Raw genomic sequence first — 15,646 nt, forward strand, 5'->3', positions numbered from 1 at the left:
TATTAAGCACTTGTCCAGGGCTGAGATGGCGGAACGCAGGGCGAGGGGACAATGTTTTAATTGTGATGAGCTCTACTCAGCAGGGCACAAGTGCAAGAGACTTTTCTGCCTCCTGGTGGAACAAGAGGACAAAGAGGATGAACCCCCTTCATTGGAACCCGATCCAGGAGAGCTAAATCATTCCACCTATCCTGGATTCCCTTGAGGACAAGACACATATCCAGATTTTGAGCTTGAGGACAAGCTCGTAGTCCAGGAGGGGAGTAATGTTATGGACGCATTCGTGGGGAAGAAGTATCGCCGCCGGCAGCAGCAGTAACGTGGGACCCTCATCAGATTATCTAGCTAGCCACAGTTTATCTTACCTTATCCTTATCTTATTTGCTTTCTTACTCTTATCTTATCTGTTCCAATAAGGATTAGTATAGAGTTTGGTTTATCTTAGGGAGTTTTTATCCTTCTTGAGTAGGGAGTCTTATCTAGGATTCTTATCTATCTTATTTGTAAGCAGTTTAGTTAGTCTTATCTAAGAGTCTTATCCGTAAGCAGTTTAGTTATCAAGGAGTCTTCCTACAAGGAAGACTCTTACCTCTTGTAATCTCCTATATAAGGAGCTGAAATTATTGAATAAAGATATCAAATTTCCAGTCAAGAAAGAGAGTAAAAGGAGAGTCCGGTGATTTATTGGACAAATCACTCTCTAGGACGCCAAGATAGGTTCAGCTAGGAAGGGAAGGAACAAGGGAAAACAGGAGCTTTTCCCTGTGGACCGACCCGTGACGAGATCCTACGCCCGGGCCCATAACAGGTGTCTCCTCCCTTATGTGTTTCACCTTCTTCTTTGCCTTCAGAAAAACTTCTACAGATTTAGCCCAAGGTACATAATTCTCTCCATTCAGTTTAATGGAGGTCATTTGAACGTTTAGGTGGTTAGTAAGTATCATCACATTAGATTTGCTATCACTGTTATCTCCCATTGCTGAATTCTGTTATTACTGAATTCGACGCACTACACACTACTTGATCACACTGGTTTCAGCACTTGTTATTGCTGAAGATTGCACTCTTTACACCACAAACCCTACCCCACGACTACCTGAAATCTCACCACTATATGAGGACCACTCCCCCTTCGAATCACACAAAAAAAAACAGCATAAACTCTAGCACACTACAGTCTGCAATCCCATCATACGATCTGAAACATACTTCCTATTTGATTCATAACAAAAATATGCATAGAAATCTCTTCACCCGAAAAACAAACCACACAAAGAAAATCAGACCACACGAGACACCCACTGCGCCACACGAATCAGCCCTCTTCTCTTCATCGATTAGGAGAGGGCTTCTTAGAAGCCACAACAACTGACCATGAACAGCAAAACTAGAGGCATAGAGACCTCCAAGGGAAGAGGGCAACCACTCCTTTTCAGCCCTTTCCCTTATCTCCAATTGATGGCAGAGAAATCAAGAGAAAACCCTAGATTGAGTGCGTAGAAAACAGAAATCTGGGCAGATCCGAGTTGCTTAGTTGTGCTCTGATACCATATTATGATTCGGCCTGCCCTTGAGTTCTGTTAGTCTGATAACAGCCAAGAAGAGAGAAGAAGAAAGAAGAAAGAAAGAGAGAGAGAAAAGGAGAGAAGAAAAGTCTGAAAGAATGGTAGGATCCATCTGATGGACGCCATAAAGGTTGCGGAATGGGTGGGCGAATTTCAAAAATTTCCTACCTTCTCTCAACTGGGAATCATATTCCCTAAATTTAGAATACAATATTCAAGGATCCTACTTGAACCATAATCAAACCAGATCTGTACCAAAAGATAAATGGGAGGAATATACCTGATCCGGAGAAGCAGTATCTCCCAAAGTTGGTGTTCACGCCCAAAGAATGCTCCAAGATCCGTTCCTGCTGAAGATGACATAGCTGTGGATGGAACAGAACCAGCAGGGTGCGTCCTACACACTGGATCCTTCACAAGAATCCTCTGGAAACACTAAACACTGAATCCTTTTAGTCTTTGTTGCAAGACTAATGTCAAGAACAGATTTCTTGACTTTCTTTTCTGCAAAGATCTAATCTTGCAAAAACAGATGGCGGCGGCAGGAGGAGAACTCTAAAGGCGAAAAGGCTGAACTGCCTTTTTCTTTTTCTGGAGTATGAATGAGATCCTATCTCAATTCGTAGGAGATATCCTATATCTCTTCAAGGTGGTTCGAAATCTGATATTTTCTCTTTCTTGGTTAGGGTTTCTCCTCCTTTCTTCTTGATTAAGAATCCTCCTAATTAGGAGTTATCCCAATCCAAATCAGTATTTGGATAGGGGATAATCTTAATCCTATCTGCAGATAAAGTTAGCTTACTCCTGATCTTATCAGGAGGTTACCAGATTCAAATCTAATTTGAATTTGGTCTCCAAGAGTGGATAAGGCTAAAGGCCCAATCCTTTTACTAACATTAATCTCAGATTCGCCCCAAGGATGGGTGATCATATCAGCCCACCTCGAAATGGGCTTTTAGCCCATTAAGTGTTCAGTGTCTAATTACTTTCCAATCTGCTGCCCAGTTGGGCTTCTTTGTATGGCGTGGGACCCAAGCATTGATCTACACACCAGCCACATGGGTTCGGCCCAGCCTCTAAAACAAGGCCCAGCCGAATTCACTGAAAAACTCAATGAACCCCTTGAGTCCATCATATGGACCCTATGGGCCCAACACTTACATTAAGTGGTCCCTGGGCCAAGCCATCTTATAAAAACCCAGGGACTGTGGGCAGGTGCAAGATTAGCCCATCAGGTATTATCCTCAATGGTCTTACACTTAACCTCTCAGCCCTTAATGATCAAGCACTGCCCGACAAGAGAGGACCTCTCCCTCGGCTGCAAGGAACAGTGCCGCACTCTCCTCTCAATGGATCCCGGGAATTAAAACCATTTGCAAACAATTCGAAACCGTACATATATATATATAAATATATTAATTTTGCAAAACAAAATTCCAACGATTGAAATCAACTGCCGGCAGTTTGGTTTCCATCAGAGAGAGTGCATTCCCGATCATTACCCTTTGTCCGACAAAGTGGTTGATTCTGTCACTATGATCATCCACTCAGATGAATTCTCAAACTGCCCCAACATACCCAGGTTTTTATCCCCGCTAAGGATCTCACTGATTGGCATATCAAAGGCAGCCTGATCCAACACCTAGTGAAGTGTCATAATCGAGTCTAGGGGTCAGGTGTAACTTTCCAGTTTTGCCCATCTTTCTCCAAGGTCCAGGGCAATACTGGAAATCTGGTCCGGTTCAAGGATTCAAGTAATCCCATACTGCATGTGCCTCGGGTCTTACCCTGATGGCTGAGACAGGCCATCCCAACACTTGGTAGCACACCAGTATCAGCCTTGGCAGGATAAATCTCCCCAGACTTATCCAACGGCTGTGAACATTTAAAACTAACATGAGTCTCTATAAATGTCCAGTTTTAGGGTTTTACACAGAATTAAACCAAACAACATGAATCAAACATGCACTTTATTTATTTCCACTAAATAACAAAAGTACATCAAATCAGATTGAAGCTAAGGGCATACAAAACTGTCTAACAAAGTCTGGTTCGAATGAGAGAAAAAATTACCTCTCCCATTCAGCCAGACATGTTTTATATTACTAACATAATGGAAAAGACACATGTGCCCTTAAGTGAGGGACACTAGTTCTAATAATATAATATTACAAATCAGCAACCTCAACATAAGTATAAAGACAGAAATACCCCTACACTAACAGAACCAGTCATCCTATGTAAGATAAAGAAGCTTCCATTCTTCCCTAGCAAAGATAGCTCTCTTTGTACGTCAATGCTGTAAATGGCTAAGCATGCAAACCGATAGCAAAACTTATGCTGGGTTTTCTTTTTTGGGAGAACCATACCTGAATACCATTTGGCAATAATCCTTTCATCTGAACTCCCAAGTGTTAAATGCCCTGCAATATGTTGCATCACAGACCAAAACACATTGCATTAGAAAAAGAAACAAACGAAACTGGCTGGTGAAAGAGATAAAGAAAGAAATTGAGAAGTGTTGAGTTGGGCTGATTTCAAGTTATTTTTAAGTTGTTTAGTTAGGAAGTTATTGGGCTTTAGGCCCATTAGTTTACGTTTTTTAGTTGTGACTATTCAGCTACTTAAGTAGCCGTCCTATTAAGGGCATTCTTGTAATCCCTCATTATTTTAATTCAAGTTTATAATTCAAAGAGGGGTTGACGGCCAGAACTAATTCAATCTGGGCGACATCCCACTCTCTTTCTCCTCCTCTCTTCTTCTCTACTGCTGAAACCTTTCAACTTCTTCTTTTCTTCACAAGGAATTCATCTAAAATTGCTATCAGCAACTTCTACTTGGTATCAGAGCAGGCTGAAGGTTCCTTGAGCTGCTCTATCATGCAACCCTAGATCGGCCGACTGCATGGTGATTTGAGAGGCTAATCGAAGATCTCAAGTAAGCCCAGTTTTTGGTGGATCTGTTTTGCCCTGTAGCTGGTCTAGGGTTTCCCATCAAATTCAGGAAAAACTGGAGAAAAGGGGAGAGTCCTGTTTTTGTAGGACTCTTCAATTTTGACCTAGGAAGTGACACCCTAATTTTTTAGGGTTCCTTGGAGTTTTCTGAAGAGGGCGGTTCAAGTCCTACCTTTTTTGGAAGTTTCTGGAGAGAGCGGTTGCCTCCTCTCTTTTCTCCAGTCCTGCAAAAAAGGAATCTTTTGTGGGAGGATCATCTGGGGTACCAGAAGGGAGTCTATGATACCTGAAGGAAGGATCTTCTTTTCTTCACAAGGAATTCATCTAAAACTGCTATCAGCAACTTCTACTAGAAGAAATCAAAGAAATGAGTTCTATGTTGCTTTTTTTTTTTTTTTCTAATTGTTTGGTGGTCATGGAGATTGATGAAAAATGAAAGAGATGAAGGGTTTGAATAAAATTACCTTACCTTTTCCAAAAAATGATCTTGGAGAGGAGATAGGGAGGGTAGTGTTATCGGGAAGATAGAGAAATCGAGGGAGAAGGTATAAGAGAGATAGAGAGAGACCATCATTATTGTTTTTCTTAGAAAACATTTGGTGGTGTCTTACAGGTTTGGTTGCAAGGAGAGAGAGGAGGAAGAGAGAGAGCAGAGTATTGTAGGGTTTAGCCTAGAAGAGAGAGAGAGGGGGTGGGGGGAGATCTCTCTCATTCTGTGTTCTTTCCCTCGAGACTTTGGAAAATGAAAGGGAAGATATAAGAGGGTGGGAGACGTTTTGGAAGTCCAAACATCTCTCAACTCTTCTGTGTTGTTTTAAACCATGGTTGAGTGATTTTTAGTGCCCAACAGCTTCACCTCCATTTTGTGTCGTTTTAACCCATGGTTGAACATATACTAAATGGGGCTTTGTCCATTCCTTTAGAATTTACATAATGCAACTGCAACAATAAAAAATTGCCATCATTAGGATTTCAAGACCTGCCTAACTCCCTTGTGGATTAGGGCTGTAAATGGATCGGATTCATCAAAATTCGAATCCGAGCTACCAGAAGATCAATGCATCTTTTGACGGTCAGAGCTACCAGAAGATCTTCCCAAAAAGACGCGCCAAAGGGCCCTCTGATTGGGGACGCATAGCTTCTGATATGCGCAGTTGGCATTATGCTGAACTGCTGGTGATCTAGCCAGTATTGCAGACATGGACACAAGAATGGGAATGTGACACTTGTATAGGGTTTCAACTTGGCAAGATGAAGAAACATTGATTAGCCGAATGCCAATTGCCAACAGATAGTACATATATTCTGAATTCTAACATTATATAAAATGTTTAGAAGTTTCTTTGTTAAGGCTATATTTCATATTCTCTCTAGTCCTGATGTTTTTTTTTTTTCTTTATTGTAGGAAGCACTTTTAAGTTTGGATTTATGAAAACTATTGGAATTGATTCTTTTTCTGGGTTCAAAAGTCATTCTAATAATTGATTCTTTGAAGCTAAAAAAATTAGCTTAAAAAATTATTTTTGGCTCAGAAGTCATCCTTCACATAGTGATTCTTTGGAGTAGATAAAATTTACACAAAAAATTGACATATCCAACGTGATATGCCAGCATTGTACAGGTATCCATGTATCATAGGTGCAAGGAATGAACAAGAAGACCTTAAAACCCAATTAACCTGCCCACGTCTGCCAAAGCCTACCATGCCCATGCCCAGCCTGAGTTGCTGTAGTGGTTTTAGCTTCAGGTTGGGCTTGGGATATCCAACTCACACTTTGACCTCAGATTGGGCCAGGTGTGGACTTGATGTCCAGGTCTTTTGGTTGGGCTTAGGTTTGCCTTAAAACCAAACTCAACCCAACCTGACAACCTCTCGAGTTGCACCCTATATGTAGAAGTGTCTTCAGGAATCTATGAAGCATTGGAATCTGTTGTGTTTTCAATTAACTTGGGTGTTTTATTCATCTCAGAGAACCCTTGCCACCCTGTCACTAGTGTATGTATTCATTATTCGACGATTATTATATGTGATTCATATTTGATTTCATGAAGTTCTAAATGTTCTGGTATTGGATTAGAAAATCTACTGGGGGAAGTTTAGATGCTATACTGATGAATGAGGTGCACAGGCATGAATTGAAGCAGACCAGATAATTAGGAGGATTTTAACTATAGCTCACTATAATGTGGCTGCAAATAGTTAAGGATCTTTGTCCATGGTTAAGTTTCAGAATTTAAATTTGAGACAGAAGAAAATGATATGGAAAATTGGAAATGGATGTTTTGTGGTGATTCTTAAGGAACTGATAGGTGCCTCCAAATCTTAATAGAGGGGATTGTCTAGATGGTTGGACTCTAAAGATTTAGTGATATGCTATTGTAACGTCTTTGTTGCATTTTTTGTTGTTGTAACCTCATGGAACTCTAAATAGCTTCTATGAGATATTACAAATTGTGTTGTAACATATTTGCTGTTTCTTTGTGTTGGTTCGTGCTAATGAATCTTCAGCTGTTTGTTCTGTGATTTTACAGTTGAGACAAGCTAAGACAGAGATTGTATCTGCTAGCAAAGTTGCATACCGATTCCTCATGGGCCTTAACTCGAATTCAGCAGACACTCCAGAATCCCCAAGCAATTCTAACAGAGGTAGCCCCAGATTTCAAGCTGCATGGTTTAAAAACCTAATTTCTATTGGCAACAAGCCATCAAACTCTGAACTTGAAAATCAGGGTGAGAACACCCTTCAACAACAGCAATGACCTACAGAACCACAACAGAATTCAAGATACAGTATCTGAGTATATAGCTCCTATGGCGTCATTGCTGAAATGTACTAGTGACTGGAAACTATTCATAGTGGCATGTTATTCATTCTAGACACTGTAAAGTTTAATCACTTATCAATTGAAGTGCTTGGATTTGAAAATGAGGACATTCAAACAATTAGAGGCATTAAGGATGTCATTGACAATACAACACAGTGCTTGTTATTAATCAATCGTTTCTGATTTTTTGCCTTCCCTGAAAAGAGGGTTCTTGATTTGAATGTAAGCCCTGCGAAGTTGCTCTGGAAAATACAGAAACAATGGAATAGAAGGCGCTGGATGCTATTCTGGACTTTATCTGTCCTCTCTTGGGTAGAACCCTCCTTCCCTTAAAACCTCCATTGCCAAATGCAGCAGCAGGAACATCAGCAACCTTATTCCTCATATGGGCTGAAATGTAGATGCCCCTTCTTGCGAGTCTTCTGGCCTGATAAATGTTGATGGAACTCCAGTTCTAAAGTCTGAGATATTTATATAGTGGAGCATTGGTTCATACAGTAGTACCCGGGGGTGGGGGGTTTCATCTAGGAGAGTGGATGAAGCTCGGTGGCTTTCCAGAATGGCAGGGGGTTGGGAAGCATGCCAGCAAATATGTCTGGTTGTACCAGATTCTTTCAAAACCCGATTTGAGATTAGATTGAGTTTCTGGGACCATTTAATGACAATTAATTAATATATAACATGATCAACTGTCTGATATGCAGCATGGTGTCGACCTGGTCTGACGAGAAACACGTGCGGCTTTGACAGTGCAAATTGGAGGCGGGGGCTGGATTCTGGGTTTCTGTGGTTGGTTTTGGTGGGAGGGGTGTTTAGAGCTGTCTATAGGCCTATAGGGTGCATGGAATATTAGTAGCGGGATTATAATTTTTCTTATTTTGATTACTTTGACAGATGGGCATGTAGTTTGAAGGTCAATTGGGCATGCCTTGAGGGAACAGGTTTTATATAAAAATTAATTAGGACTAATGGGCAGTCCATAAAATCAAGGAGCCTCCACGGAAATGTCAAATGATTGTGTTACGGGTCGAGATCGGCGTCGGTGAGTGCAAGCCCATGTTTGAACAGCCTCTTGCAATTTTTGGGAATATTTTTAATGCAAGGCTGTGGAGGCTGTTCGAATGGGTGTTCCACTGGCAGCCCCGAATGGGGTTCAAGACAATTTTCCCTGGCAGAGAATCGCATACAGGATCAATGCCGACGGCAAAATCGAGAGTTCTGGTGGTCTTTTTGGTCGATTGTTTGAATCATTTACTTCATTTCTATTTCTAGTAAGACGTTGATGCTTGTGGCCGTTGGAGCTGGATATAATGATTAAGCATGTAGGGAATGCCATCTACAGAAGGGTCAAGAGTGGGCGACGGTAGTTGGGTGGGATTGAGAGAAGGAGAAAAAGTAGTAGGGGTGGGACATTGGAGATTGGGAATAATTCAAGATGTCTTCAGATGGATCGGAAAATAGAATAAAATAACTCTGTCGTTCTCTAATTGGTGTAGGTTAATTTACAGAAACATTTGTATTATAAATTCCGCTCTATGTTCAGGGCTGAAACTTTAATGGGAGCCTCAACGTATCCTATCAACCATATTGTAAGCATTTGTATTGTAAACTACAACGAGGAATTCATAAATATTAATCAAGGTACTCATGCCTAGAGGTTTAAGATCTTGTCTCTATTTAAGTAGAGTTTTTCAGTACTGCCCAAATAGTGACGATTTCTAACTTTGAGATTTCCATACTGGCTATAGCTAATAAAAAGTTTGAAATAACAGGAACTAAATTTTCTTAGGTGGGCGGATTTGGGCATATCCCATCATTTATATTTTATAATCACTTAAAGAGTGCCCTTACTGGTGGTAATGGAAGGTGGTGATCTGGGCAGTGGGTAACAGTACTCAAAAATCTAATTTTGAAATTGAGATTTTGACATAATCAAATTGAATTCAGATATGACCTGATTTGATTCAATAAACACCCGAATTTGACCGATTATTTAATTATTATATATATATAATATAAAATATTTAAATATTTTATATAATTTATATATAATAGTTAAATTATATAAATAATTTATATACTTTACATACTTTATATTAATACAATTTTTATTTTATATTTATTAATTACCTAAAATAATTAACCGAATCAAATATTTGAGTATTTAATTGAATTCAAATTCGGACCTTGATTTTCAATATCCATCAAATATCAAATTGAAATTGGATATTAAATTTTTTAATTAGATGTAAATTCAAATATTGCTTAGTTTGATTTGAATTTGATCCATTTACACACCTAGGGGTGGGAATCAATCCCAAGTCTCCACTACGACCAACTGGTGGTAATGGAAGGTGGTGATTTGGGCAGTGGGAATAAATCCCAAGTTTCCACTACAATCAGCCAAAGATATTATTATCAAATGAGCCTGTTGGCACCTTTGGTTTATATAAGATATGAAGAGAAAACAGGTCTATGAATGGGAATGAAGAAAAAGAACCTTAAATTGTATTTGCGTTTGGTAGGGTTAGTTTTTCGAACCCGGATTTCCTACACTTGCTTCGATGTGGGACGTGATGCACTTCTAATCAAATTCAACCATGTCACCTTCTACATGGTCCTTTGTTTCGCATGTGTGAATTAAACTAAACGGAAAGTTTGTGATGTTTTGTCTATAAAATTCATTTTTCAAAACTTAAAATAATGGAAAAAAATTGACTATCAAGTTTGATAGATGGGGGAGGTAAACAAAACAGATGAGACATTTTTCTCAAAACCATTAGAATAAAAAAAAAATTCAGTCATGAAAATACACCGTTATAAAACGATTTGTAGGAATAGATATATATTGTTCTTCATTCAAGGGGGAACCGTTATTACCAGAAAAAACTTCAATTTCAATTCTAAGCATACACCATTAAAAAACAATTTGTAGGAATAGATTGTTCTTCAATCAAGAGGGAGCCATTGCTATCAGAAAATGTTTCAGTCACAAGCGTACACCATTAAAAAACGATTTGTATGAGTAGATTGTTCTTCAGTCAAGGCGTAGAATTCAATTAAACTTCTAGTCATGAAATTTCTTTGCATTCAAATGCATTTATAGTATAGAACCAAGAAAACATTTTTCTCAGAATCATTATTACTAGAAAAAAAAACCATAATTTTATAAATCAAACTCCTTTTAAAATTCACTGAATCTAATTCACATAAGCACATGGGTGGTTTAGATGTGATTTCCAACTACTTGTTTTGGTCCGTTGCTTAACTTGGTGCGAAGTGCTGATTGATGTTGCATAATACTCTTGTTGTAGCTTCATTTGTAAAAAGACAAGATCCTCAAGTAAGTAAGAAGAAGGAGAAGAAGAAGAAGAAATTAAAAAACACTGATGAAATCAAACGATTCATTGAAGAAAAAAAAATCTGCGAAGCTCTTATTAATGGTGCCCAAGGAAGAATACAAAACAGTATAGAAAAAAAATCCCTTTTCTTGCATTTGTAAAAGGATTTCTATTCCTTGCATTTGCAGAAAAAAAACCCATCTAGGGTTTTGCAAGCAAGCCATTCGTTTGAGTTTCCCCGTTTCTTTTTGTTTAACCTCTCTCATTCTTCAAACTACACTGTCAAATTCCTTTTTTTTTTCTTTTTTTCTTAAGCTCAGAAAAAAAAACACAAAAAGAATTTTAGAGAAATAACACCCCTAACTTGCCGTTTAATTTTATTCGTGCATGTAAGACATGGATCATGCTGAATATGACGTGGTTGAATCTGATTAGAAGTGCACCACCTCATGCACCAAAAGCGAGTGCAGGAAATCCGGGTTCCTCTGGAGTATCCTCCACAATAGGTTGCTTTAGATCCAAAGATTTTGGAAAGGCACCCCCTTACCTCTGCTGGACTGACTTTCTTATTACAAGGTGTAAATCGGGTCGTGCGGTTCGCGGTTCAGCATGGCCCAATACAAATTTGGACCAACCCGGCACGGCACAACAACCCGCAGGGCCTATAGCTGGCTGCACTCAGCCCGTTTGTAAACTAGCCCCCCCACCCATGGCTAGTTTCAGCTTTTTTTTTTGGGGGGGGGTTTACATAAATGCCCCCTAACAACTATAAACAACTATATAGTGGGGTATTTATGTATTTTGCTTTCGATGGAGAGATAAAATGACACAAATACCCCCCAACAGCTATATAACAACTAGTTTAGTGGGATTTTTGGGTAACGTTATAAATAACTTTACAATGGCCAAAACACCCCTCCCAACAACTAAAAACTAGTTTTTAGGGTATTTTGGGTAATTGTATTATTTTTAATTCCTATAAATAGCCCTATCCTCCACTATTCTCATCACACCAATTCAACAATTGTCTTAATCTCTTCTTTTTCTCTCACACACATTATCTGCAATCTAAGTGAACTTTGATTGGCTGATTGTCTGATTCTCCAATTCTCAACTTTATTGAAGTTTCAACAAGAAGAAGGTTTGCTCAACCAGCTCAAGTATCTCAAGTTAGCAATTTGGAATGTTTGGACGTTGAAAGACTTTAACCATTGAAATCAAGTTGGGATTCCGAACTGACAATTTGGGTAAGTCCAATTAAATTAATTTTTATTTTTTAGAATTAAAAAAAAATGGCCCTCTTTTCAAAACCAATTCCTCAACATATTTACTATTGACAATATTCAATCGCATCATGATAGTGTTAGCACTAATGCTATTGATATTGATGGAAGTGGAACTTTCACACTTGGTATTGATACTAGGGGAAAGAAAAAGAGAGCCTCTAAGTTGAGTAGCCCAGTTTGAAAAATATTTAAAGTAGAGGATATTGAGGGGAAGGGAAAAAGAGCAGTTTGTCAAAAATGTAGAAAAGACTTTAGCTATTGTAGCAAGGGTGTTACTAGCCATTTGGGCAGACATTTGCTCACACATGAGAAGGAACAAGAATAAGAAGAAGGGAGAGAAACAAAACAAACACGAATTGGGAGGGGGGTTTTTGGTACATTTAAACATTCATAAGAAAAAATGAGACAAGAATTAGCAAAATACATTATATATGTAGAACAACCATTTTTGTTAGCTGAAGATACTAACCTTGAAAATTGGTTGTGTAATTCTGTAAATCCACAATATAAAATAATTTCTAGGAATACTATTAGATTAGATGCTTTAAAAAATTTTTATTCATATAAACAAAATTTAATTTATTTGTTACCAAATCTTAATTCTAAAGTTGCATTTACTTCTGATGTTTGGAAGTTTAAATTCAACGTAAGTTATATTTGTGTTACTATCCATTTTATTCATGAAAATTGGCTTTTAAATAAAAGAATTTTAAGTTTTACTAGGCTTGAACAACCACATAATGGCCCAGCTATTGTTGCAAGCATTTTAAATACTTTACATGCTTAGTTTTGATAATGGCAGCAATAATGATTCTGCAATAAATATTTTAAGATCTCAATTAAAACCATGTTTAATGGTAAATTATTTCATATTTATGTATTCAAGATGCTTTGAATGTTATTTATACTTATATTTCTAAAATTAGAAATTGTATTATATATATTAAAAATTCAGGAGCAAAAAAATAAGAATTTAAATATTTATATCAAAATTATGATTTAAAATATAGGGTAAAATACAAAAACCTCCTCTATGGTTTCTGACAATCATAAAAACCCCCTCAAGTTTTGCTTTAACAAAAACCTCCCCTGAACTTTTTGAAAGCTCTACACATACCTCCCTTCCGTCGGTGAACCAAACAGAAAACGTTCAACCATAAATTATTTTTTTCAAAATGACCATCCTACCCTTTTAAAGTATTCTCGCATGACATGAAAACGTCATTCCACAAATTAAAGATTTGAAGTACGTAAAATATAGGCAATAGCACCAATAGGCAAAAGCACGTGCAATGCAAGTTACTCATGTTGGTAATCTAAGAAGTATGTAGACCATGGCGGTGTCCCTCATTCTTTCAACCTTCTTCCTTTTCTATTTTTTGAAAGAGATGTTGAGGACAGCCTCGCCAAGCTCCAAGGCGAAGAATTTGAATACTACATGAAGATCTATTCCATAATCCTTGGCCGGAACAACAAGAAATCAACTGTCGATGTCTACCTCGCTAGTCTCGGCGGTGGCATAAACATCTCCGGCATCTTCTACGATATCCAACGATGCCACTTCGCCCTCAAAGTCGTTGGGAAGAACAGATGCTTCGTCGAAGGCGTCCTCCACCTCTTTAGTAACTCTCCCGTCAAGATTGACTATCAAGACCTTCTCTAGATTGGCGACAAGAAATTCTATCTCCTCCTTATTGTCTACAGCATCCTTAGAGTTTCTCTGCCTGCCACATCCCTCACTCTCCTCCACCCCTTCTGTCGTCTGCTACACATATGCCCTTTGCATGGGGTCGCATTGTCTCCACCGCTGCATCAATCTTCCATGAAGGGGCAGGGGTTGGGCATCGAGTGATTATTTGGACGATGATGAGGAAGACACCAATAACACTATTGTTTCTAGTGCTAGCAAGAAATTACAGAGAGAATGATGTTATGGGCCCGGGCGTAGGATCTCGTCACGGGTCGATTCACGGGGGGAACCTCTTGCTTCCCCTTGTGCATTCCCTTGCGTGTAGACCCTATTGTGAAAAACCGAATGAGTGATTTGTTCAAGAGGCCACCCGAACTCTCCTCACTCTTCTCTTGAATGGAAACTAAATACTTTATTTCCAAATCACAGCTGCTTAAATAGGAGATTACAAGAGGAGATTCCTTACTCCATTCGACTAAGATAGGATAATCCAACTTTAAATCAAACTCCTACTTCTAACAGACTTCTAATAGAACTCAGTTCTTATCTCTAATAGATAAGTACGAACATAACTAAATAAGTAAGAACATAACTCTTACTTCTAATAGAACTCAGTTCCTATCTCTAATAGATAAATAAGAACAGAACTGGAATAAGTAAACTATTGGTGAACTGGCAAGAAGAGCTGATGTGGCAAGATAAGCTGCTGTATGGGCCCCCTCACTGCTGCTTCCGGCGGCGATAATTCTTCCCACGAATGCATCCACAACAAATGACATGAGTTGTTTGGATACGGTGGATCGAGAGGAAAGACAGGGTCATCTGGACAATTAGAGAAAAAGTCAGAAACCAGGTCAAGAGCTACTGTGCTGATCTTTGTGGTCCAAGAGAATGGATGCCCATGGCAAAAATTCATTTTGAGCCAATAGAGGAATATGGAAATATTTGGCATCAAAGGACAGTGAATGAATCCAAGGGAAGACCATGGTTTGGATGCCCATGGCAAAAATTCATTTTGAGCCAATAGAGGAATATCGAAAACATTTTGTCATTAACACACGGTCCAAGGGGCATGTAACGTTAGAGTTTGTCTCCTTGGTGTCCTTGCTTTGATGAGTTAACTTACATGGCCGAGTATTTCCAATGTGATTCTTCTCGAGGCATGGCACCGGTGACCCTGAACCCCTTTTCTCTGTTTTTTCAGTATTCCAGATGCGTTGCTTAAGGGAAAGTCTCCTCTTCAAAAAACAAGTGTAATTAATTATGATGGGCACCAAAACCACATGTGACAAAGAGAGTAAGAAAATCATCATCCCTGTTCTCCACCTTGAGCATATTCAAGTGTTAGAAGCCGCACAACAGGGCGATGTAGGTGTCCAAGCAAGAAACAAGGGATGGCTGCACCGTAGTGATGAAGACACAGGGCATTGGATGGGTGAACCAGATATAGACGAGAAAACCACACAGTTGATTACAAAGTTGTATGCAACCCACATCTCAAATCTCGAATGGCAAATTGTTAAAGTTCAATGGATTGAGTCAGCAATCAAGGATGGAAGATTGAAAGAAGAGGAAAAAATCAACAAAGAAATAATATGAAAAAACGGAAAGGAAAAGAGGATAAAGAGGTTCCTCCTTGAATGAATGGAGTTTGGATGAGAGACTGCGTCCTATGTTACTCCTCCTACCGGATAAATTGGGATAGGAAAAGAGGGCGAAGAGGTTGACAGCGGAGAAGAAGAGGATAACATGTCGACAAGGTATTTTAGTAAAATCAGATACAAACCATTCCTAAAAGAGTAAAATAGGCGTTTGGGAAAAATTGATTCACCAGTTTAACATTTTCCGTCTTGGTTATTGACGGAAGGGAGGTTTTTGTTGTATTCTTTAAAAATCTAAGGGAGGTTTTTGCTAAAGTGAAACAACATGGGAGGTTTTTATGGTTGCCAGCCCTAAAATATAAATATTTTATATTAGATGTAAA

The 15,646-nt window shown here is 38.8% G+C and overlaps 1 protein-coding gene and 1 pseudogene across 2 annotated transcripts in view; both read left to right on the plus strand.

Annotated features, from left to right (window-relative positions):
• The window catches only part of LOC148848769 (uncharacterized), a 37,725-nt gene extending 30,279 nt beyond the window's left edge, over window positions 1–7,446 (plus strand). For both annotated transcript variants that reach the window (XM_088950479.1, XM_088950480.1), the window contains one exon: window positions 7,052–7,446. In XM_088950479.1, the coding sequence (XP_088806605.1) occupies window positions 7,052–7,279 (228 nt within the window). In that variant the 3' untranslated portion in view covers window positions 7,280–7,446. The remainder of the gene's footprint in view (window positions 1–7,051) is intronic.
• A 1,020-nt stretch (window positions 7,447–8,466) lies between these two features.
• On the plus strand, window positions 8,467–14,836 carry LOC148848770 (FHA domain-containing protein FHA2-like; annotated as a pseudogene).
• The last annotated feature ends 810 nt before the right edge of the window (window positions 14,837–15,646 follow it).

Source organism: Nelumbo lutea, chromosome 6 (assembly GCF_056320005.1).
Source record: "Nelumbo lutea isolate HS-2025 chromosome 6, American lotus-T2T, whole genome shotgun sequence".
Classification (NCBI taxonomy): domain Eukaryota; kingdom Viridiplantae; phylum Streptophyta; class Magnoliopsida; order Proteales; family Nelumbonaceae; genus Nelumbo; species Nelumbo lutea.